Raw genomic sequence first — 25,411 nt, 5'->3', positions numbered from 1 at the left:
TTGATGTAAAAAGGCTGGGTACACGATATAGCGGTGCAGGCTTTCCCTGTGGTACTCACCACCTACTGATCACCGTTTTTGTCCGGAGGAATGTGTCACCTGTGCCGCAGCGCAGATTATTACCGCTTCGCGTGACACGAACAAAGGCGTGTCACCTCCCACAGGTGGATAATAGGCCGTGCTGCTCTGTACACCTCCCTGTGTAGCGCTCTGCTTCTGAATTATTAACGAGGTTAGGGTTACCCATTATCGGGGGGTTACTCCTGTCTACAGCACTTATTGTCTGTGGAGGGTATTATTCCATCATGGCCCGGAATGTCTGGCATCTCGTACAGAATATTTGGTTACTTACCGTGGCTTTGTTTTGTAATCTTCTTAGCGTTGACGCAGATTAGAACTTGGCATTATATTTATGTGAACATCAGACAGTGGTGGGATTAAAGGGATAGTGGTATAAGGGCAGACTGATTTTATTTCTTTGTTCTTGGAACTATATGATAAATAGTTTTCAGAACTTGAAGGCCAACATGAAAACATGGTCAGAGGAGAAAGTCTGTTCAACTGTCATAAATAATTATTTTAATTTTAGGACCACAACACATAATTTCCTTGTTTCCCTTGTTTCTGTTACATTTCATAAATCTGCACTTATTGTCTATGGAGGGTATTATTCCATCATGGCCCGGAATGCCTGGCATCTTGTACAGAATTATTTGGTTACTTACTGTGGCTTTGCTTTGTAATCTTCTTAGCGTTGACGCAGATTAGAACTTGGCTTTATATATGTATCTAATATGTAAAACTGACAGCATTAAGGTCAAAGAGATAGTGGTAAGGGCAGAGCAATTTTATTTCTTTGTTCTTGGACCTGAAAAATGGTGTTCAGAAATTGAAGAACAATCTGAAATACAGTATCTGACATTCTGCAAGAGTTGACACAGATTACAACTTTATGCTTTATATACAAACTGTATTAATGTCAACCTGACTGTCTGTGGTAATAAGATTACGGAGATAGTGGTATATGGGCAGACTGATTTTATTTCTTTGTTTTTGAACCTATGAAAAATAGTGTTCAGAACTTAAAGACTAAATCTAAAATGCAGTATCTGACATTCTGTAAGAGTCGACATAGATTACAACTTGGCTTTATGTACTAGTATTTATGTGAAGCTGACAGTCTGTGGTAGATTATAGAGATAGTGGTTATGGGCACACAAATTAGGACAACATCACAGGCCAGTGCACCTGTAAGGAACAACTGTAGAAACTGTGAATAGTGCCTGCCTTTCATTTTCATAAAGATCGCAACCTGAATTATTCTTTTTTCCTTCTAGCCTGCAACTGTACAACATCAGGAATAACCAACAACGGCACGTGTGACAACACCACAGGCCAGTGCACCTGTAAGGAACAGGTGTTTGGTCGCACCTGCGACACCTGTAAGGTCGGCTTCTGGAACCTGACTGCGGACAACCCTCAGGGTTGCCAAGGTAACTCTGGTGGACTATAGAAAATGATAATCATCAATTAGCTGCCAGCAGAAGGGCCTGGAAGAAACTTACAATCGCCTTAAATTTGGGTATTTTAAACTTCTGCATGAGGACATTTGTCATGAACGAATCACACAGCAAAGTTCTAAAGGACATTACCGGTCCTTTTTTTACCTCTTTCTGTGTTTAGGGTGTCTTGGTGTGTGTTTACATCAGATTCTGTTCCTATTGGTTTGATATTTTATCGGGCTTTGAAGTACTTTAAACTGGTTGATCCAAGTTTAAATTAACTAGGAGGGCAAGGGTGCAGTTGTATATTATCATCAGTAGCAGCAGCAAGCTGCTAAGCAGTCTTATATAAAGACTTACAATTTAATGTTAAACTTTGCTTCTTTAGATATAAAAAAAACTTCATACAATAACAGCACAGTGACTTTTTAAGGTTATATACAATAATTTTAACATTATGATAGTAAGAAATACTATGATATATTGACTGACGTTTTTATTTCCGTCCTCAGCCTGTGACTGTGATGCAGCCGGCACATTTAACAGCTCCAACCTGTGTGATCAGCTGACTGGGAACTGTGTGTGTAAGGACAACACCGAGGGGGACAGGTGTGACAGGTGCAAGGTAAGGTGTTCCCACGGGTATTCAATTTGTAGTCACTTTTTTTTTTCTTTGTGTACAGCTTTTGGATTTTGAAATAACCTTACATGTCCTTGGTGCTAAATGGTTGTTAATTTGTATACATGTTGTTCAGCCATGCCACTTAACAACCTGTAATACCTTAATATTAATCCCCCTTGCTGTCATACAACCTGACTAAAGAAAATCTGTAAAGTCTAGCAATAGTGATAGATAGTCTTTTGAAACAAGATAACATGCTCTTGGCCCTGAGTGGCAATCATGTGGCTTAGTTCTGCCTCTTACCAATCTGTAATACTTTCCTCCTCAGCTAGGTGGAGTTAATGCATTCAACTAGATACTGTAGTTACAGTTACTGCAAGTATGTGTCCTCTGAAACAATGTTACATGTCCTTGGTGCTGAATGGCTACCATCTCAACTATGACCTGTAATACCATCCTTCTCTGCTAGGTGGGGTAAATGTAGATGTTGTAATACTGTGTCCAAAGCAATGATACCTGACCTTGGTGCTGAATGACTGGCTCAACTATAATGTGAAATACTATTCTCTTCTGCTAGGAGGGGTCGTACAACCTGACTGCAGACAACCCCGCAGGCTGCACCCTGTGTGAGTGTGACCCTGGAGGATCGGTCAGCCCACAGTGCAACAGTACAGGACACTGCGAGTGCAGACCACAGATGACGGGAAAGACCTGTAGTGTTGCTGAGGAGGGGTTCTTTGTGCCATTTTTGGACAACTTGCTGTATGAGGCAGAAGTGGTAGCAGAGGCACAGGTAGAGCAACACTGATGTCATTTTTTGGGGTTCTCAGATTTTGATAAGATAATAGATTGAATATCAACAAGAAACAGTCTGAGGGGAAGTCTATAGCTTGGTACACACAGTTTCAGGTAATGAACAGAATTTCAGTGGAATGCACCTGAATGTCTCCAAGTTTGCACGATCCCATGATGAAAATATCAGGAGCAGAGACTAGACCAAGAGAAATTGTACGGTAGTAGGGAAAGGGAACAAAGATGTTTTATGTGAATTTTTATTTCTGTAATCAAGTAAGATGTTAAACAAAGTCGATACAGATAGAAGATTTTTGAGAATTGTGTTTGTAAAAGTGTATTTCTCCAATGTTTTGTCACAAATGTTTTGTGACAAATTCTTACATCGTGATGTTAGTTCATTTAAATCTGTTCTGTTCTTCTTTTTTTGCACACCTACAGAATTCCTCCATAGTTGAGTTGGACTCTACCCGAGTAACAGGCAGTGGTTACCTTCGTGTTCCTGTTCAAACTAACATCTACTTCAACATCACTGTACCGGCTACTCACTCGTATGCTGTGGTACTGAGATACAATGTAAGTAACTCAGTCTATCTTGCCAAGCCTAACCAATCCAATTTGTTAGTTCTGAGACTTGTATCTTGCTAGACTCTAAAAAAAATCAAGAATCAGAAAGAACCTGAAAAACAGGTTAACACCTTGGTTCACACAGTGTTTACTAGTGAATATGCCAGAGGGAATTTTTCCTCCCATCCCCACTTTTTTTAAATCTTGCAAATATTCCTTTAAAATTTTCCTAGAATCAAAGAAAAACACTGATTTGGTCCAATGGGTGGTGGGCAAAATTATGCATGATCTGCTTACCGACAGTGTAATTGTACATTGATTTTTATGAAGGAAACAATGTTTGACTCCTTTCCTCTCCTTATAAGGTTCTGTTTGTATCTTACGATGAAGTAGAGGATGATGAAAGATACATCTAGCGTACAAGATGATTTCAATCTGATGCAACTCAATTGTGACTAAAGTGTCTTTCTTGCAGAGTGAATTTTCTGGAGACTACGTCTGTGTGAGTCCATCCCATCAGCAGGGTTGCCATGACAACAGCACCAGAACAAGTCTGCCTGCCTTTGGAGAAGGAGGTAGGACTAATTCTCTATGAAAACTCAACTGGTTACTATAACAATAAGACTTATTGCGAAGACCACTGCTGTCTACACACTATAGGCAGAAGACATCAAAGAGTTACACAATAGGCAATGACAAGTTGGTCTCAGAATGCTGAAGCTTTGATTGGATACTTTGGGCAACTTTTTTGGTGACTCACTCGTTGTAAGCAGGCCTTGTGCTTGTTCCATGAGTTTACAATGATGATAAGTTTGATACCAGGGACATCACACAAGCTTTGTAATGATATATTTCTGTAAAATGTAGGCAGACAATTTTTCTCTTTAAACATTGAGACATCAAGCAGTGAAGCTACATGTGAATTTTCTGCATTTAGATGATTTTTCCTGGTGCTGTATCTCTGCAAAACTTCTATAATAAAAGCAAAACTTGTCTTAAAAAAATATTGTATCTCCTTTCCAGGATCTGTGATTGCAACATATGCCCAGCTGGAGGCAGGAGTGGAGCACACCATCTCCATCTACACAGGCAATAGCAATGGGACAGAGGGGCTGTTACTGGACTCTGTAAGTTGATAATTCATTTAGTCATGGACTAACGTTTTATCCTGTAATGTCAATGAGGTTTAATGTTTTTATGTTGTATTGCTTAATCAGTAGTAGGCTGATAGTAAAGGTAACCTCTCACAGTTTTCAATTTTGTACCGCTATAGCTGGTGCTGCATAATTCTTCAATCTGTGTTAACAACTTGCACTGTTAATCTCTGTAGCTGGTGCTGTTACCTGATCTGAACGAGACCTCAGTGTATCAGACAGCCTCTCCTGAGGAACAGCAGACCCTGACAGACTGCTGGACTGCAGCAGCATCCGTCACACTGCAGACCTCTGCAGACTGCCAGCTGTGGGGGAATGCTGTCACTGCAGAGGTCTACGGGGTCCAAGGTTTGTATCATACTTTTGATATCAGCTATATCCATATTTGATATCAGATATTCCATATCTGGGAAGAGGTCGTGCATATGTTTGTATAGCGTTTGTGTGTTTGAGAATGTGTGTTTGGATGGTTGGTTGGTTGGTTGGTTGGTTGGTTGGTTGGTTGGTTGGTTGGTTGGTTGGTTGGTTGGTTGGTTGGTTGCATGGTTGGTTGGTTGGTTGGTTGGTTGGTTGGTTGGTTGGTTGGTTGGTTGCATGGTTGGTTGGTTGGTTGGTTGGTTGGTTGGTTGGTTGGTTGGTTGGTTGGTTGATTGCTTTGTTGGCTGGTTAGTTGGTTGATTGGTTGGCTGGTTAGTTAGTTGATTGCTTGCTTGCTTGCTTGCTTGCTTGGTTGCTTGCTTGCTTGGTCTGTTTCTTGCTTGCTTGCTTGGTCGGTTGCTTGCTTGGTCAGGTGCTTGCTTGCTTGGTCGGTTGCTTGCTTGCTTGCTTGGTCAGTTGCTTAATTGCTTGCTTGGTAAGTTGTTTGATTTGGAAGTGTGTACAAAATGAATTGTTAATGTTATATAATGGTAAAAACTAAACTTTACCTTACCAACACTGAGTTTGATTGGGACTTACCCCAAATTTTTTCCATAATTTCATTTACCAACACAAATGAACTTTCATGCTAAGAATGAATTGTTATTGATTTCCATGTCAGTAGGTGTAAAATTAAAGAATGAATAGGTAAAACTATGAGATGTGAAATTGATTTCAATTGACTCTTGGCTTTTTTTCCGCTTTTCTGACATTTTTATCATTGAAGCCCAAACCTTCTTGTAAGGTCTCTTATACTGTGCTTAATCTTGTCCTGACAGAATGTAGCTGTACCTCCCCTGGAGCCAATGGAACGACCTGCTCCCCCCTCGGTGGACAGTGTGTCTGCCTGCCTGGGGTAGTGGGGAGGGACTGTGACATGTGTGCTGCCTACACCTATGGGATAGCAACAGGAGAGGGCTGCACAGGTATGTGTCATGTAAATAGCTTTACAGTACTTGTCTTTCTTTCCATTCTGGGAAGTGATACTTTATTTTAGATACAAAACAAGGATGAAGTTTAGACCACACTATTTTTTTGTTGATTCTCTTTTTCTTCATCATGACTGCTAGCTATAAATGTTTTCTTCACAATGCCTGAGAACAGATTGTTTTCTGATATGCAACAACCTTAGCTGCTGAAATACTTTTTCAAATCTCATTAATTGTACATACTGAAATCATTATTTACTCCATAATGTGATTCATATGTCCACCCAAAACTTAGAAATGCGTTGTTGTTATCTGATTCAGCACCGAGGACAGGTATCCAGAGATCTGTAACTTTCACACTCTTAAGTCCTCCACTCATATAGAATTTCCTTTTTTTTTTAGTAAAAATAGACATTCTTAAGGACCTTTTCTTTCCTACTCTCCAGCATGTGACTGCAACCAATCAGGCTCCGTGGCTCAGTCATGTGACCCTGTGACAGGGGCGTGTCGTTGCCATGCCAACGTGCTGCCCCCCAAGTGTGACTCGTGCGCAGATGAGCACTACGGCCTACAGACAGGACAGGGGTGTCAGCCCTGCACCTGTAACCTAACCTACTCATATAACAACTCCTGCAGTGATGAGGGGCAGTGCCCATGTAAGCCTTGGGTTGGTGGGACGACCTGTACAGAGTGTATGGAAGAGTAAGTATTGCAGATCTTTAGTATTGTTGTTAATGTTTATGTCATTTCTTGTCTTGCATCAAACAATCATGAAATAAAATTTCAATCTACTATATACTAGTCATTATACTTTTAAGATCATAAAGAGTATTGTTGTTAAGCTTTGAAATGTTATTTCTTGTCTTGCAACAATCATGAAATTAATGTCAAGCTACGTAATGTAATAGTCATTGTACTGTAAGTTTTGTTTTAATTCTAAAACAGTCCTTATTGTGTCACGAAAGCTGGTAGTTTCAAAATGCTTACTTGATGGTACCACTTTCAACCAAAAAATGTCCAAACATGATAATCTATGAAGAAAATAGCCTAGAATGACCCAAGACTGTAAAGCTGAATGATATCTAATTGATGAATGCCGATCACATTTACCTAATATGTTACTACTTACAGGCATGTGCACAAAATTGTACTATTCCGTTCAGGAGACAAAGCACATTGCCTGAGTGTGTCTTTCTTGTTCCAGCTACTATGGACTTACTGACGAGGGGTGCACGCCCTGTGAGTGTAACCGATATGGTAGCCTGGAGGGTTGCCATGGTAACGGAACATGCCACTGTAGGAATGCCACACAGGGGGACAAGTGTGGCACCTGCAAGCCAGGTCATCTTTTAACTTCTTGTGTTTATATAATAGCTCTAGTGTCAAATTCAGCAAGCTTTATGAAAATAGGAAAAGATACACTTGGAGAAGTCAAAGTTGATATGCATGTGGGTACTTCAAAATTATAATGAAGCTAAGAAGCACATCTCAAAACCATGAGTTACTTATTGCTTTTGTGTAAAAAAGCAAAACTTATGTATGAAAGGTCTCATAGCATAAAATGAGTGAATGAACGTAATTGCTTCAGCCATGTACAATATAATGTACACAGTACAATGTATCATGGCAACAATGACATAGCAATCAGCACAATTACATGATATTTGTCTGTTCTAAAACTATGACTGATAGTGTATGGACAACGGTTGTTTCCCACAGGGTACTACGGCAATTTCCTGTTTCTGTTCCAACCACTCCTCAAAACTTCTCCAGCAGCTCTGGATGGCATCATCCAGGCCAGCATCAGCAACATCTGGTCACTACTGGACAGTGGAATAAAGATTGATATCATTTATTTTTTCCAATAGGGTATTATGGCTTGGGAAACTGGACCAGCGATGGCTGCCTGTCCTGTTTTTGTTCCAACCATTCCTCCAACTGCTCCAATAGCACCGGATGGTACCAGAGCAGCATCACCAACTCTTGGTCGCTCCTGGACGGCAGCGGCATCAACGAGAGTCGCTGGCAGGCGGTTGATGGGGAGGGGGGCACCGTGCCTGTCCGGGAGGACTACCGGATTCTGGAGAGGTTGTTTCAGCCCCAGTATGTGACCCCCTGTGCACCTGTCAATGTTAGGCCTTCGTGGAGGGGGGTGATGAGAGGGGGGGTGCTCAACACCCTGCTTCACCAAGGCTTACATGGCAGGGGCTTCCTCGCATGGCTGTGCTTTTTTTTATAATTTTGCCTATAGATACTGGTTGTCAGAAGTAGATATTTGATAGACCTTTGCCTAGGCATGTGAAAAAAGCTCCCTGCATGTCAAACCATATATGTGTTGGAAACAGTTGTCTTAGAGGGCAATAATCATGCCATTTTTCCACTTTAGTTTGATAAAGTATGAAGAAAAATGGCGTCTAAGATAATTTCTCAAGTGATGAAGTATTGATTTGTGAGTTTGCAAAGGAAGTTTTTGTCACAAGGTTTGATGCAAACTGCAATTTCATGAATCATAATTATACTACTAGTTGTTATAATTTCAGTAAATTGATAGGAAACCAATATTTTCAAATGTACTACAGAACAGGCAAACATTAGGCCTGAAATTTTATACCTAGTCATAAACTTCTAACACTATCCTTCCTCGTGACTCAGAAATTTCCTGCTGATTTAAAAACAGATTGATTGCATTTTACTGATGTATCAAATGACAATGTCAGTAAATTTCCAAGCAACCAAAATTTCCTTATGAACCCCCTCCTACATAATTTCTAAAATGTTGGAAATACATTATCAAAATTGTTCTAGCCATAAAATACACTGCGCAAAAATCTTCTAACAAAGTAACTATCCTATCTCTTGCCCCAGAATCGTTCTGCGTGTGGAAGATGTAAACTCCAGTGATCTGTACCTCAGTGCTCCAGACGAGTACCTGGGCGATAAGAGGTCTGCGTATCTGCAGAGTTTCGTGTTTACGTTAAGCCAGACGTCTGTACAGAATCAGACGGACACACCCAGGGATGATGTGGTCATCAGGGGATGGTACAGGGCTGAACCACTGGTCACCAGTCTTCCCTACAACCCTGGGCTCGACAGAACAACTTATGAGGTAACGTTGATGTCTGACTGTTTCTCACATCAAATTTCAAGTTGCACTTACATTATCACAATATCACAAAATGAAGGTTTGCCTTCATGCTATATTAAAATATAATATTCAGGAATGTCTGCTGTTGTATGATGATTATGTTTAATGCTTTGTTAAGGACAGTCAATTATTTTTGTTTTGTTTTGGGTTCAACAGTATTTTCTAATGGTATCATTCCATTCTTTTATTTCTGTCAACCTTGTTATGTAACCTTGGCACAAAGTTCTTTATCACTGGTATGCAGTTTTTTGCTGCTTGTCACAAAATATTTTGTTGTTATTCCTTCTTAGTACCTTCCCTCCCAGTCACATTGCTCTGTTCTGATCTTGGAACAAAGTTGTGTACAGTAGTATATCATGTAAGATGAGCTGCAGTAACCATGTTGATTATTCTCTGCAGTTCAAATTCCACGAGGATGAGCAGTGGTTTATGGGTAACATCAGTCATGGACGGCGAGCCAGTAAAGCGGACATCGTCACAGTCCTCTCTAATGTCACACAGATTCTCATCAGGGCAAAGTACACCACAGTGAGTAGGACTATGATATTTTAAAATTCTTGATTTTGAAACTTTTCAAAGTTCAAAAGTGATTGCAGGGCATTATCATAGTCGAGTTGCTTCCTTTATTTGATTGAGGTTCCCAGGACGTTGATGTGCCACGAGGCATATTGATTGTCCTGTATCGAAAAAAGAAGATGAAGAGGTTACTGCCAGCAGGACAAAATGGGTAAGGTCCACAAAACAGACTGGCACCCATTCCCCCTATCATATCACATGTAATAATTTGCAGGTTCTAGGAAAAGTAACCTTTTCTATTTATTGTACATCAGATTGCTTTTTCGTCCATCATACAGCTGGGTTGCTTGGTTTGTGTGTTCTCAGGTGACTATACAGCCAAATCTTTGCTCTGAATTGTCAATATCATAGTACGGGCCGGGAACTATATAAATAATATAAATAACTCTATTGCGCAACAGTTGTACAGGGTACAAAGTATGGCATCTACATAACTACAGTTAATCTATAGCTTTAACTTCAGGCTTATCTAACTAATACAGGAGTTGTAGTAACATTTTTTTTTTATTGGGATAAGTTTCTTACAGTCATTGGAAGCTTTTACAATCATTTGAGGAATTTCTAATGTCTAAACCTTCTTTGATATATTTTCATATATATATATAGAGAGAGAGAGCCATGTTTAATGCATATGGGGGATTGACACACTCCATGCTCCTTTCTCCCTGGAATATTGAAGTATGGGCCTATATATAGAGATGTTGGAGCTATGGGCTACAATATAACTGCCAGTACTTAATTCCAACTCCACATTATGTTTTCCAGACCCCAGGAGAAGCTGTAGACCTTTACTATGTGCGCATGGACTATGGAACCACAGACCCTTCCACAGGACCTGATCTCAATACCATAGAGGAATGCTCCTGTCCTGAGGGATACCAGGTAATGTTGGTTACAATGATCATAACTTCATTGTTGTTAACCTTTGACTTTTGACATATACACCTGCTATTCACTGTTACACCTCATATTTTCACTAATTTCTTTGCTCTCAGATGTAAAAACATCAAGTTCAACATAAAACAAACTCTATTGGTGAGGGGAAGTCTTGAACAAGATTTACAAATTTTAAGGGAGCAAAGTTAGTTAATCATGTAGACCTACACATTGTATTTCTTTACTGTTTTCAGGACCAATAAGAATGCGGAGATAAAACAGGTTGAGATTGTCTTTTATATAATAGTGTCCCTGGCCAACTGAAAGACTATGAGAGATATGCTAGAAGTGACTAGTTTCTTTCAACATATTGCCTTCAATTCTCTGTTCTTGTCCCATGCCCCAGGGTCAGTTCTGTGAGGAGTGTGCACCAGGCTACACACGAGAGGTCCCCGGTCTCATCGGTGACCCCCTGACCCCGTGTGTTCCCTGCGACTGTAACGGTCACGAGGCTGGGCCGTGCCATGTTGACACAGGGGTGTGCAGCTGCACACACAACACCACAGGAGACCACTGTGAGCTGTGTGTGGACGGCTTCTATGGTGATGCTATGTTAGGAAATGCAGGTAGATGCAATTATGAAATGATGATGAGGTGATTTCGACTCACGTTTGGGAATGCATAATTCTTATTACAAGTGTATGAAAATTTTTCCCCCGTTATTTAACTGTTTCTTGACAACTGTGATGCATATATTATGCTCCTTTACATCTGGGGCTGCATTGTAAACACTGCATAAACATAATCTCTTTAATTATGTAACTATATACTTTTATGTATGTACTTTAATTATGTTTGTGACCATATCTGTAAGCAGTATCACCTATAGCTGCTGCAATGTGAACCAGTCAGCATTACCCTGAAGAAGGTGACAGACAGTCGCTAAAATGTTGGTTGAAATAAAAGTATTGTTGTTTAAAATAAAGAACTCCTTATTCTGAAATTTAACCACAATTTGTGTATTCCAGACTCGTGCCAGCCGTGTGAGTGTCCTGGTCTAGTCGGGTTTGACACCAACTACTTTGCTGAGACGTGTGATGGGAACGGCACCTGTAAGAACTGTACAGGGAACCATGTAGGGAACAACTGTCAGCACTGTGCACAGGGGTTCTATGGACAACCACATAATGCTACAGTGAGCAGATGTATCTCTGTTTGTTGCTAAATGACAATGTTTGACTTTTGCTATTGAAGAGTTTCTTATTGTTCTAAGCATTCCAAAAATGTCTTTATCATGTTTTTATCTGAAATGCTCCTGTACAGACTAAGGTTTTGAGATTGAGACACAAAACTAGAAGTATAAAGTTACAGTATCTGTGGTTTAATCTTATAATTACTAAGGTCTATTACACATATTCCTAAATGTTAGCCATTATATAATAAGTTGTATTATTTAAAATGCAATGCTGAATGTCTGAATTCTGTCTTTGGGAAGGAAGGCATTCAGGCTTGTAAATTCTTGGTCTTAGTTCTAAGGAGTAACTGTTCTTGTACCTGTTATTCTCCCAGTGATGATCCAATCTGACCTTAACAGTGTTACAGTGTTAGCTTCAGCCACAAGCTGTGGTAACAAATCACCTCTAAATCTGTTCTTAGCTCGTGGGACTTTAAGTTTGAAACTATGACCTCTGGTATGTAACAGTTGTACTTCAATGTAATGTACTTTGAGGCTGTAACACTAGACCTACAATCTAACAAACTTAAAGCATGTCAAGATAGTTTTGTACAACAATCTTCAGTTCCTAAATGCAGTTACTGTAAAAAAATACTTGCTTTGTGCTGTAGAACCTGAATGGAGCGTGCCTACCCTGTAATTGTACAGACAGCCCCCCTGTGTGTGACAGTGTGAGCGGGCAGTGTACCAACTGTACCAACAACACGGGAGGGGACCACTGTGAGAGGTGTGCGGACGGGTGGTATGGACTGGTCATGCCTGGCATGGGGAACAACTGCACAGGTGAGTTAGAGTTTAATAGGTTATTTGGAGAGACATACAATTAGGATAAAATGCATAATTTGAGAATTTGTAAGATGTCATGCTGAAGAACTGGTAATATTGGTCATGGCATGGGCTATAGGCCACAGAATCTTGTTCCCTTTGTTCTCATTTTAGATTAAATCTAGCATCCGGATATCTTGAAAACACTGAGAGCATGGTTGAAAACTTGAAGATGGCTGTATTACTTCCAGAGAAACTGGGTGTACAATGATACAGACAGTATGATGTGTGTGAGCTCAACAGCTGGGATTTCATGAGTTTTCCTATTATCTCATTTCAGAGTGTAACTGCAACAATACAGGGAGTCTCAGCCCCACTTGTGACTATACTACAGGCCAGTGTGCCTGCCAGCCTAACATCACAGGAAGACAGTGTGACGTGTGTGTGCCCAATAGCTGGAATTTCAGCACCGAGGGCTGCACCCCCTGCAGCTGCCACCAGCCTGGGGCTGTCAGTCCACAGTGTGACCTAACGGTGAGGATGACTCTATTTTCATTATTCATACTTAAGGTTTTGGCAAAGTAATACAGAAACAAAGGAAAGGTTTAAGGGGACTTAACTTTGCAAAATTATGGAATCTTTGTGCTTTCTCTAAATGAAACTGCCTTGCAGGCGAAATGTTCAAAGTGGTTTCAAGTTTGTGTTGAAGCGTCACTTTAAAAGTGCAAACATAAACCACCATGAACATTAACAATATCACAGCAAGTTATGCATACGCATGTATACATAATCCTTCTGATGTTTTCTGCTAATAAGGCCTGACTCTTACATTTCTTTCCCTGGAAAGTTTGTAGCTTATTTTTACCATCTTTCTTTTTTTCCCTTTGTAACTGAATTTCACTATTTGTGCTTTTAAGGGTGATTTTACTGCTAGGTTATTTTTGGATTAATGAACAAGAGTTGACTGAAATTGCACTTTCCCTGCAGACTGGTGCCTGTAGCTGCACAGACCATGCTGTAGGGATGCAGTGTGATAAATGTGAGACTGGATACTACCACAATCAGGACCAGGAGTGTGTCAGTAAGTACTGCTACTGTACTGTTTTGTACATCAAGATAAGGCAAGAAGTAGACATTATCCATGAGGTAGACGAGACAGAACATCAAGTCCCATTCTCTATCCTTAAAGTACAACTAAGGCCACAAGTGCTTGGTATTGTTTAGTTACATGTGCATGAATTTGTTTAGTAATACTGTATATGATTGTTCATTTACCTTCATGAAAAATGGTGGTATCGTTTTGTTTGTTTGTGTTACTGTGTCTGCGTTGGCAAATTTGTGGTCACCAATATCTTCTGACCCTCCAAATTGGTTCTGATGATTTTTGGTTTGTGTGTGCATGTAGGTTTTAGCAAAATAAAGGTCAAGATTGATCTTGGGGACCCCTGCTGTGTAACATTTTGTTTGTTTCTGTGACACTGTACTAATTAATATCAGCATTTCTATGGCTGATTCTGTCTGTTTTAATTTTTGTCCTTTTTTTGTTTAAGATGACATTACATTGTGTATTTTCCCTCTACAGCATGCAACTGCAGCAGCCTGGGTACTGTGAATGGGAACATGACCTGTGACCCTAGGTCAGGTCAATGTGACTGCAGGAGTGGGGTCAGAGGTCAGAAATGCGACCAATGTGACTTTGGATTTGAAGGTAAGAAAGTCAATCATGTTGATATCTTTAGTTAACGCTTTAACTTATAGCTATGTCTTTTTGGATTCTTGTTTTCAGAATGTTTTAGTACTCAAGGTAACGTATAGCATTTGCAATGTCACAAAGTTGCATATTTCGAACATGGTTCAAAAGCTGACTGTTTCCATGTGTTTAAAACAAAAGAACCTGCATCTGTATCACACTCAGTCTGGAGATGCTCTACACTCACATTAAATGCTTTCCTCTAAACACACCACATGCTTTCAGCTGGAAGGATTAACAGCAATAACCTGGGTGAGTGACAGACTATACATTTGTCCAACTTATCATACCTATCCTACCTACCTAGTCCCTTGACTTATCATACACAGATACTCTAGTCACAATCTGCTATGATATGGAAATAGGCATATATTAGCTGAATCTAGCAACAGTCTCATTTGTGAAACTTTAACATTTTTGTTAACTTTACAGGAGACTTCCCCAACTGCACTGTCTGTCCTCCATGCTTCAACGCCTCCGTCTTAAGAATCCTCAACATCACAGAAGAGCTGAACACTACTTTTGAGGTAAGGGATCATTTAGGATAGCCAAGTCTGAGTGGCTTAGGGACAAAAATTACTTCAGATGGTGTTGTGGATGAAATAAATGTACAAGCCAGTATGGGAACAGAAACAGGTTTTTGTGTGACTTCCTAACTACAGTACTGTTATTTTCAGGAGATCCAAGGCCTGTGGGGCCAGTATGGCCCAACCATGTCTGTTGAGGACACCCAGCAGATTCTGACCCAGCTGAACAAAAATAAATATCAGTACACATAATTTCTGTAACTATCTATAACTTCTGTACCTTATTTCAGGAGATCCAAGCCCTGTGGGGCCAGTATGGAAACATGTCAGTAGAGGAGGTCCGACAGATTCTGACCCAGCTGAACAGAACCCTGCAGAACGTGACAGGGGTGTTACAGGAGGAGATAGTGGATGGGAGGAACATCAGGGAGCTCAACATGCTGTATGAACAGGTAGGTTCTCCACATCTTTCTGAGATCGACAATTTTCCCTTTTCACCAATTTGGTTGCATCCTAGTGGAGGTAGATTGTGGCATCCTCTTTGGAAATTTAGAAAGTGTTACCGATCTTGTGCCCTTGGGAAAGGCACTTTACACGGCTTTCCTCACTATACTCAGGTGAAAATGAGTACCTAGCTTCGGCTCACGGTGATTTACATCATTCACCCGGACGGGAGACCTGGCGCATATGAAAGGGTATGTCACCCCACAAGGGGCGGTATAACCCCGTCGTGTGTAAACATGTGCGAACATGTGCGATCACGTCGACCGATGATGTATGTTCGTCTGTATCTCTGTGGATCTGCCGCTACCAGCCCAAAGCTGCCTAGGCAGATCCGTGTAATGAGTTGTATCATTGGCAAATAAATAAATAAATAGTACAACACATTTTACTTGGTCAATTTTGGTTTGTACCACTGTGGACAGGGACATAACATTTTCAAGCAAGTGTAAAAGGTTTGTTTTTTCTCAAAAATGCTCAAGGTTGTTTCCATTGCCACTTGAGACATTTGTAGCCATTCTTTAATTTCCAAGAAAGAAAAAGCTTCACAATATCTTTTTGATTTCATATTTAATCTCTGTCCACCTCTTACATCTAGATAAGAGATATTTCTGCAGAACTGGAATCCCATCTGGCAAGACTCAACTCAACCCAGGCTGATCTTGACAAGCAACTTGAGGACCTTTCAGAGTTTGATGGAACTGTAGTCATGGATGGACAGGTTATCAGCCCTGAGAGCACTGGCTCCCTCTTAGGTAAATATGATTTATCATCATTATGTTTAGAGGACTAGGAATATGAGGGTTTATACTTTCAAAAGTGACATTATATGATATAAGTACTAAAAAGGGCTTGGAAAATATTCAGCATGTTAGGAGAATTAAGGTAGCTACAGGATATGATGAATGCAAGATTACACCCTTAAGCTAAGGGCACAACCTGCCGTACGTGCAATTTGTCCGTACGTTTTTTTGCGAGGCCACGTTCGCTACGTATTTCTGAAAATGTTCAGTCTGTACAGGGTAGGCGCATCCCCCGTACTGGCACATACAGGGGGCGAATCCGCAGCCCGATAGCATACAAATTTTTGCCTGCACGTAAAGTTCTATGGCGTGTCTGCGTGCTTCAAACTCTGTCGGATGCCCTATGAGTTTGTACGGATTACCGTGGTACTTACCACTTAACTTTACGTATCCCAAAAGATTGCCCACATTTTGGCACATAGACAGCATGTATTTGCACGTACGGCGGGTTGTGCCCTTAGCTTTACCAACATCCTCTCATTACCTTCTGGTCCACTTTGACTGTAGTCAAAGCCAAATGACAAGATGCCCAGTCTGGCTTTTTCCTTCATGGAGTTGCAGGTAGTGTCCTAAAACTCTAACGGATGGCATTTCAGCACCTCGTCAGCGCTACAGTGCTAACTCTTACAATTATTCTAACGCTAATTTGATGCTCTCTGTATTGCTTTTACAAATCAATAGAGGATGTATCTGCTTGCCTTTTTAAACTAAGTAGTATCTGCAGCTATTGCAGCTGCAAGTATGCTATCTGCTGCTCATTTTGTTTTAAATGCTATTCTTTGCTTGCTGCTTGTTTTGGATACCAGCGGATGCAATTGGTAAGTGACAATGTTGCAAATTGTTTGCTTGTACTGCAATATGCTGAATTTTTATAGTAAGTAGGTTGTGCTTAATAAATATCTGAAGCTATTATTTTGATTCAACTTCAGCAATTTGAGACATATTGATATGATAATGCATCATATTGGTACAGACATTTATGGTGAAAATCTAACAAGAGGATATCATAAAAGCAGTCGGCAGAGAGGAAATTTTTTGAAATGATTGTCTTCATTGCATGAAGCTGAGTGCACCAAGACATTACATTGGTCCTTGGGCTATGTTAGTTTCTAGTAAAATCTTTCCTCTTAATCTTATCCAAGTCAGATTGGTGTCAGTGTCAAGATGTGCAAATATGCAACTTGCTTGTCAACCGATCCCTCGATCTCGTAAGTTATGCAAGGCGCGGTCCGGACAGTACTCGGATGGGGAAACAACCTAGGACGTCCGGATTTCTGTAGCCTCATGAAGCTTTCCACGAAATCGCCTTCCGGGAGGGACGTAAAACGGGGGTCCCGTGCTCAAGGAGGTGCCTCGACCACGTTAAACAGCCTCATTACCCACACTTTGGGTACCTACTGGCTGCAAAATACACCCGATATTATCATTGAACAATTTTCTCTGAACTTTCTCTCTCTGTAGACTCAGTGAAAGTTGGCATAGCCAACAGAACCACCACAGCAAACATCACCTGGCAGAACATCAACCAGATTCAACAAGACCTGAACGCCAGCCTGGCTGTGCTGTACGGACTGGAGAACAACATCTCACACATCAACCAAACTCTGCAGGAATCAGAGAGCCTGGTCCAGGAAACTTTGGTCATCACAGCAGAGAACTACACCACAGAGGTGCAGCAGAATGTGGAACAGTTGGAGAGGCTGAATGAAACTGCTGCAACACTATTGGAACAGTTTACTGTGCTAGCTACTAATGTATCCAAGGTAAATATACTTTCATGAATCACTTTGACTCCAACAACATTCTCTATGATCTTCAACACGGGTTTAGGCATAGTAGGTCATGTGAATCTCAACTCTTGTCACTTACGGACGACGTGGCACATAACAGGGAAAATGGGATTCAGACTGATCTTATAATCATGGACTTTGCAAAAGCATTTGACAAGGTCCCTCACTTACGGCTGATACACAAACTACAGTTTTATGGAATTACAGGCAAAACCTTAAACTGGATACAGAGCTTCCTTCAGGGCCGTTCACAGACTGTAGTGTTAGACGGAGAGCGCTCTGATCCTGTACCTGTAACCTCTGGTGTTCCCCAGGGAACAGTTTTGGGGCCAATACTGTTTTTAGCTTACATAAATGATCTCTCATCACATGCTGCACATGCAAAAGTTCGTCTCTTTGCTGATGATTGTATTTTGCAGATGAGTGTGAAGACAAAGAATGATTGTGAAAAACTCCAGCACGACATTAATAACATCTGTTCATGGGAGAAGATGTGGCTTATGGCCTTTAATCCGTCCAAATGCGAAGTAATGTCGGTCCCAGCCTCCAGAAACCCGATAACATTCCCCTACTCCCTCCACCAACACCCCCTGACCAAGGTAAGTTCAACCAAATATCTTGGCCTTCATATGTCTTCCAACTTGACCTGGGGCAAACACGTTGAAAAAACTACATCAAAAGCTAACAGGACATTAGGTATGTTGCGACGCTGCCTGCGGATATCAAGCACTGCGGCCAAAGAGAGAGCCTATATGGCTCTGGTTAGACCATGTCTCGAGTACGGCTGTAGTGTTTGGGACCCTCACACCAAGGCCCAGGTGAGTAGCCTAGAGATGGTGCAACGAAGAGCTGCCCGATATGTACTTAATGACTACAGACGCACAAGCTCAGTTACCAACATGCTTCACAACCTTGGTTGGCAGTCCCTCGAACTCAGAAGGAAGATTGCCCGCCAGGTCACCATGTACAAAATTATCAACAACATCATGTACGTACCTCACACGACCATGCTTGTCCCGGTGGCTCGATGCTCCCGCCGCACCAATCACTCACAAACATTGCAGGCCACCGCGTGCAGGAACAACTACTACAGGCTCTCGTTCTTCCCTCGTACCATCAGAGAGTGGAATGAACTTGAGCCTGGTGTGGCGGAGGCGGGGTCTCTCTCCCAGTTCAAAACTGAGCTGGGGAGGACCCTGCTGCATTGAGCCACCCCCACACGTCTTGTATATATGTAAATATGTGTTCTATTAACCCACTAAATTCACCTGTCCTGTCTTTTGCACACAGAAAATCAGTTTGTTTTCATTTCCCCTAGCATTTTTCCTTTATTTTCCCATGTCTATTTGTACTGGTCACTTGTATTGTAATTTACCCATGCGTAGTCTGCCAATAATCTCAAAAATTGAGGCTAGGCAGTACGAAAGAAGAAGAAGATAGCAGACTGGACTAACTTTTTACGTAATAATTGTGCTTCTGCCCACCTTAACCGCCTTGGTTTGGCCACATTAAGGCAAAACCACTGCAAGAACTACATTTCTGTGAAATTAGATCTCTGCAAGCATTTATGCAGAATAAATGTATTACCTGGTTAAGCTACCAATTTCATCTCTATTTTCTGGTGCTTATAAATACATTTTAAAGCCTATTATATAATCATGTACAAGCCTGCTGTTAGTAGTACTGTAAGATGATGCCAGGTTGACAATTTTCGAACTTGACCTTCCTTCCTACTACCCCATATGTATATCTAATTAAAAGATTAACATGATTTTGATCTTTTGTTTCTTCAAGCTTCTCCAGGAAGTTCAGGAAGGGAACCTGACAGTGCAGCAGTCTCTGGTGCAGGCTGAGGAACTAGTGAGGAGTGCAGCAGAGCTGGACAGGCTGATCAACCAAACACAGCTCAACAGTTCTGCTGTTCACATGGAGGCACTGGCCACACTTAACAAAGCACAGGAATATCAGGTAAATATAAATGGATACTGGCAAAGTTTTCAATGTTTTTTGTCAATGGGTGTTAAAAATGATTCATGAAGTTTGCCATTTTCTTAAGTATACCTGTTATTTTAGTGCCTTTTGTGGCTCTCACAGCTGCCTCCTCCAGAAGAAAACTTGAGGTATGCTTTTGGAGATATACAAAAGCCTCAAACCTCTCAGTTTAGACGTCTTTCTTAATAAACGTCTTATATTTTAAGTATGCAAAGTAGTTGACCTTACTTGAAGTTGCACTTTATGTTTCTTAATAATAGTTAAATGAATATCAATTCTTCCTTCAGATGTTTGCTGGTGCTTCACTAAGCAACATGACCAGTGCCCTGGCGCAGGTAACCATGCTGGGACAGTTGTTGGAAGAGGTCAACAACAAGACCTCAGAAGCTGGAGACCTTGCCAATAGCACACTCAACATGTCAATACGACAGCTGCAGGTATTATACTGCTACTTCTGTCCTATCCAATTAATGTAGTGGACTTCTACATTGTGTACTGCAGGACTCAAATTATCTTGTGTGTAAAAATTTGCTTAGATGGTACAGCACTGGATTTTCCTTATTATCCTAATCACTTTTGTCAAGTTTTGGTTTTATTATCCTAAACTGATCTAAGAATCTAAAGCCCTGATTCCAACATATAATTCTTAACTGGCGGTCTTGTATTCATTTTAATTGACATCACTGTTTCCATATCTTTTTGTGCTATGTGAAGAATAGCACATTATGTAGAAGCCATGGTCCCAATTTGATTTCCATATCCTCAACTGTTTTCTGTTGTTGATTTAAACAATAACAGTTTTAAGAAGTTTGCACCTGACCATAAGCCTTACAATATCAGATTCATCATGCTAGATGATAAGGCCACAACAATTCAATTTGTTTGTTCTCGGACTTTAAACAAACAAATATGTTTAACTCGAAAAAAACACAATGAAAACAAAGTTTGAGGACCAGGTTTATCCCTTGGTGCACTCAATTTATGAAGTGAATTTATTCATATTCAAGTTTTCCTCCCTGCCCATTGGCATTGCTTTCATGATGTCTGCTTGCTATATTTTCATTTAAACAAATCCGAGAACCAACAAATCAACTTAGTGTGGCCTAAACTTCTACTTTTCCTCCTGTTTTGTGCTACAGGACATGGTGAACATTTCCAGCCAGATCAATAGCACGACAGTTGCAGAGGAGCTGGTCAACAGGACACTGCAGGGGGCCCAGGAGGGGCTTCAGACGGCACAGGCTCTCCGTAATGTCACACAGGCTGCTGAGTAAGTTTTAACGAGATTCATAAATAAACTAGAGTTCGGCGACCTCATACCTCCATGAAAATTTAGAGCTTTCGTAAATTTCATGCAATTGATTAACACATTAACATAATTTATGCATGGTGTTGTTCGTCATTGACTAACGTACACGTCACAATTATAAAATTCCCATTATTAATCATAAAGCGGTTTTGCAATTTTTACATAAATTATGCAAATAAGTTCCTCATTACCATATTTGGTATCTGCTTATATTCCACCTATCATAATTAACAAGTGTTACATTTATTGAAGCCCAGTTATTGCAAACAATGGAATTATACAATTTTCTCATTAATTATGCAAATTAAGCCCTCATTTGCATAAGATGCATATCATTATGAACATCTTTGCCCAAGCTACCTACATACCTAAAATGCAGGCAATCCGTCGTTCCTTTCTGCAGTTATCCTCTTTGGAGTGTCTTGACAAAAACACTCCTGCAGTTCCACAATTAAATGTTAGGGGAATGAAACTAGCCCCACTTTGTCATGACGCTAAGAGCTCTCTACCACCCAAATGTCTCGACCATATCACGTCCGGGACAAGAGATACATTGAAAAAACTGCTATGATAGAATGTTCTCATTAATTATGCAAATGTATTCCAATTTTGCATAATTAGTATTTTATCTTGTACAACATTGTCTAAGGTACCTACATACCAAAAATCATGCAAATCCGTTGTTCCCTTCTTGAGTTATCGTCTTCAGAAGTTTTTTACAAAAATGCCCCTGCTATCCCAAAACTAGACGCTAGGGGGCCCAAACTTATGTCATTTTTTCCTGAACACAAGAGCTATCTAATACTCAAAACTCGTGACCATAGCATGTTCAGAACACCGAGATAGCAAAACCGGAAGTTGCGCTGCAGTACCAAGGGGAGCCGCTAGGTGTCCCAAAATCTAATCATTTCCAGCTTTCATCACACCCTACCAACATACCAAGTATGAAACCAATCCATCCAGCCGTTCTTGAGTTATCTTGTTTACACACACACACACAGACAGACAGACAAACGCTGGGTAAAATATAACCTCCATGACATTTCATGGAGGTAATAAATATTATTGGTGTCCTTGCATGCTGTAGGTAGGTGTTTTTATCCCAAACCTGAAGTTTATATCTACCAAATTTTGAAAGACGTTAGAAATGCTACAGCACTGACAGTACTCATTTGAAAGAAACTAGCAGAGCACAACACACACCATTATCTCTGGACTAGTAGTGCTTGTACAACTGAGTGGCCCTAAGGCTGTAGAAACAGAGATGGATGCTATCCTATACACCACAGTATTGGATTTGGACTTCATTTGACATACTAATAAGGTTAGACAGCAGTCATTAGACTTGACTTGACTTCTGTCAAGTGCCTCTCCACCTCTGCCACCCAAACCACCATGGCTGCCCTAAGTAGTCTCAATCTTGCATGCTTTCCGGCTGTAGTCCAGTGCCCTTCTTGAGCACTAACAATCCAATGCAATTTTAGGTAATGGCAGGACAGTCATTCTATAAAAACTACTTATTTGCAGGGAGGAAGCAGGAAGAGCTCTGGCCCTGGTTCAGCAGATAGAGACGTCCCTGATGGACAGTAACAACACCAGGCAGAACATCAGGACATCCCTGCAGACTGTGGAGGCAGATAGACAGGAGATACATAACATCACAGCACAGGTGAGATAATGTGGCTTTAGTTGAGTTTAGTTTGATGATTTTTTTTACAAATTTGGAGGACTTCCTGAATTTTAGTATAATTTCAAATAGACCTGAACATGCACATCTTGTGGCAAATTGAAATGAAAACATATGTTTTTATTCTCTGAGGTTTTGTAGACAGCCGAGACCTATCATGACCAGGCCAACACCAAATTAAAATTTACAAAAACCCACTCCTTTCTTCTCAGGTTTTGTGGAAAGCTCAGTCCTCCCGTGGCTAGTCCAGAACCATATAAAACTTATAAAAACCTACTCCTTTATTCTCAGGTTTTGCAGACAGTCCAGACATTCAGTAACCTGTTAATGCAGCATTTCTCCTCATCCACAGGTTATGAGGACAGCCCAGACCTCCCATGGCCAGGCCAGCACTGTCCTTTCTGACGTGCTCCTGGTGAGAGGGGAGGTGGGCAGGCTACAGCAGTGCTTCCTGCAGGGGAGACAGGGCGTCCTGCAACTGGCTAATACAGCACAGGGCATTCACGATGTCTCAGCATCTAACACACAGGTAAGCACAGCGCATATCACTCACAATGTCTTACAGTCAAACACACAGGTATGTTAGCACCTGTCATCAGCAACCATTTTTCTCAGTCCCTTGACTTGAGTGCTTAAGCTGAATCCAGAATTTTCAAAATAGTATTTTCTCAATTCATTTTACAACTGCATCAGGTATCCCAGCAGCAGTATAATCAAACAATGGATGAGTGCGAAAGTGAGTCCATTTTAACTCATTAACCAGAGACACGGGTATGCTCATTTTCAGATAATAACAGACACCAAACAGGAACTGACTGCTGCACAGTCTCAAGCCAGTGCCTTAGTGTCTGACAGTGAGGCCCTCCAGCGGGAGGCGTTGGAACTGCAGGGGAACGAGGCTGCTGCTCTTGTTGGTGAGATGGCCTCACTAGAACAGGTGGCCGAGATACAAGGTACATGGAAATAGATCACTGTTCTCTGTAAATTTAATGTATATAAAACATACAAACAAAGACATTAATTTTTGTAGCAGGTAACCAGTAAGCCTACCACATTTTGCCATATCTGTTGGCTTTTAATGTCTGAGTTTTGATGGGCTACTATCCAGAGTAAATCCTTCACTTCAGATAATAAACAAAGTCCATCTTCAATCCTCCCTGAGTAAGTCCATTTTCAGACCATTGGACTTACTGTGGATGAACAGGGGACTACGGTTCATGGTATTTAGTCATTAATAAGTTCCACTTTTGCAAGGTTAAGCATAAGGAGAAACTCTATGATGGTAAGCTTTAACAATGGTGCAGACTTTATTACCTGTAACACATTTTCATCCAAATTTAGTTGATGGTTGTTTGAACCTTTGTTTACTCATGAAAGCTCAGATCGGCCTGGCGGTCATTTTTACTGTGGTCATGAGGGAAGAAGCAAGGGTCGGACAACGCTTATGACAGAATACAGTGTAAAGTCCTAATGAGTCTTAAAAGTCTATATACACAATTTTACATACATGGTACAAAATACATAATCACGAGAGACATGATTTGAGTTGTCCATTCATTCAATATACTTGAAAATCTCTGTAAGTTCGTCTACACATGTTTTAAGAAGAGAGAAGCATGTAAACTATAGTATATTTATACCTTTTCGTTTAATACCTTTCATATCAAACTGACTGCACTTAGCCCCAATGGGGCATGAATATGCAATAAACTTCATTGTCATTGTCATTCATTTCGGTCCTTTTTCTCTACCATCCAGACCTACTGGATGTGTACATTGCCAGGCAGCAGGAGATGGAGGATCTGGAGCACATGATCTAGAATAATCTTCAAGAATTTCATTTGCAAAGTACTACTAGAAATGATGATGATCTTAAAAGATATAAAGTTTGTGATAGCTTCTGATGCTGACTGTTTCTCTCTGCCTTGCAGACCTGCTGGATGTGTACATCGCCGGGCAGCAGGAGATGGAGGACTTGGAGGCGGAGATGGTAGCTCTGGAGGGGCAGCTGGACTCTCTCATCGCCAGCTTTGAGGCAGCGGACCCGACAGCACAGCAGTGTAGCAACCCCTAAGCTCTCAGAGCGAATACCCAAAGTATACAGAAAATGAATAAAAATCAACGGAACTTTGCTGACTAGAGGGGAAACTGGACTCTCTCATCGCCAGCTTTGAGGCAGCAGACCCGACAGCACAGCAGTGTAGCAGCCCCTAAGCTCTCAGGGGTATACAAAAGTACAAATTATACAGAAAATGAAAAGGGGGGATTATTTTAGAGGGGCAGCTGGACTCCCTCGTCGCCAGCTTCCAGGCATTTGGCCCGACAGCACAGCAGTGTAGCAGCCCCTGAACCCTCGGGTATACATAATATACAGAAAATGAATAAAAGTCGAGGAAATTCTGCTAATTAAAGGGTACCGGTGCAGTTGGACTCTCAGTACCAGCTTCGAGGCTGCACACAGTGTAGCAACCCC

At 41.0% G+C, this 25,411-nt stretch overlaps 1 protein-coding gene across 1 annotated transcript; it reads left to right on the top strand.

The window, feature by feature from the left end:
- The first annotated feature begins 535 nt into the window (after window positions 1-535).
- LOC118421973 (laminin-like protein epi-1) lies at window positions 536-25,170 on the top strand. The gene is made up of 34 exons (XM_035829476.1): window positions 536-551; window positions 1,338-1,493; window positions 2,015-2,127; window positions 2,702-2,917; window positions 3,358-3,492; window positions 3,959-4,058; window positions 4,507-4,610; window positions 4,814-4,985; window positions 5,834-5,980; window positions 6,430-6,685; window positions 7,188-7,324; window positions 7,852-8,071; window positions 8,849-9,089; window positions 9,528-9,656; window positions 10,470-10,586; window positions 10,987-11,206; window positions 11,609-11,775; window positions 12,426-12,597; window positions 12,920-13,113; window positions 13,567-13,660; window positions 14,162-14,287; window positions 14,555-14,581; window positions 14,762-14,856; window positions 15,147-15,308; window positions 15,956-16,112; window positions 17,622-17,923; window positions 18,370-18,549; window positions 19,745-19,918; window positions 20,230-20,379; window positions 21,082-21,212; window positions 22,779-22,920; window positions 23,291-23,467; window positions 23,726-23,891; window positions 24,870-25,170. Exons 1-34 carry the CDS (start codon window positions 536-538, stop codon window positions 25,010-25,012), a joined length of 5,238 nt encoding a protein of 1,745 aa, XP_035685369.1. The 3' UTR covers window positions 25,013-25,170.
- Window positions 25,171-25,411: the final 241 nt, after the last annotated feature.

Source organism: Branchiostoma floridae, chromosome 8, assembly GCF_000003815.2.
Source record: "Branchiostoma floridae strain S238N-H82 chromosome 8, Bfl_VNyyK, whole genome shotgun sequence".
Lineage (NCBI taxonomy): Eukaryota > Metazoa > Chordata > Leptocardii > Amphioxiformes > Branchiostomatidae > Branchiostoma > Branchiostoma floridae.
The sequence above is the reverse complement of the archived record's forward strand: the minus strand, read 5'-3'. Positions and strand labels throughout refer to the sequence as shown.

Excerpts from the sequence above, each read along its gene's own strand:
- LOC118421973 (XM_035829476.1), top strand. Across the intron at positions 13,661-14,161 it reads TCAGGACCAGGAGTGTGTCA|CATGCAACTGCAGCAGCCTG; the intron begins GTAAGTACTGCT and ends TTCCCTCTACAG. Across the intron at positions 19,919-20,229 it reads ACAAAGCACAGGAATATCAG|ATGTTTGCTGGTGCTTCACT; the intron begins GTAAATATAAAT and ends TTCTTCCTTCAG.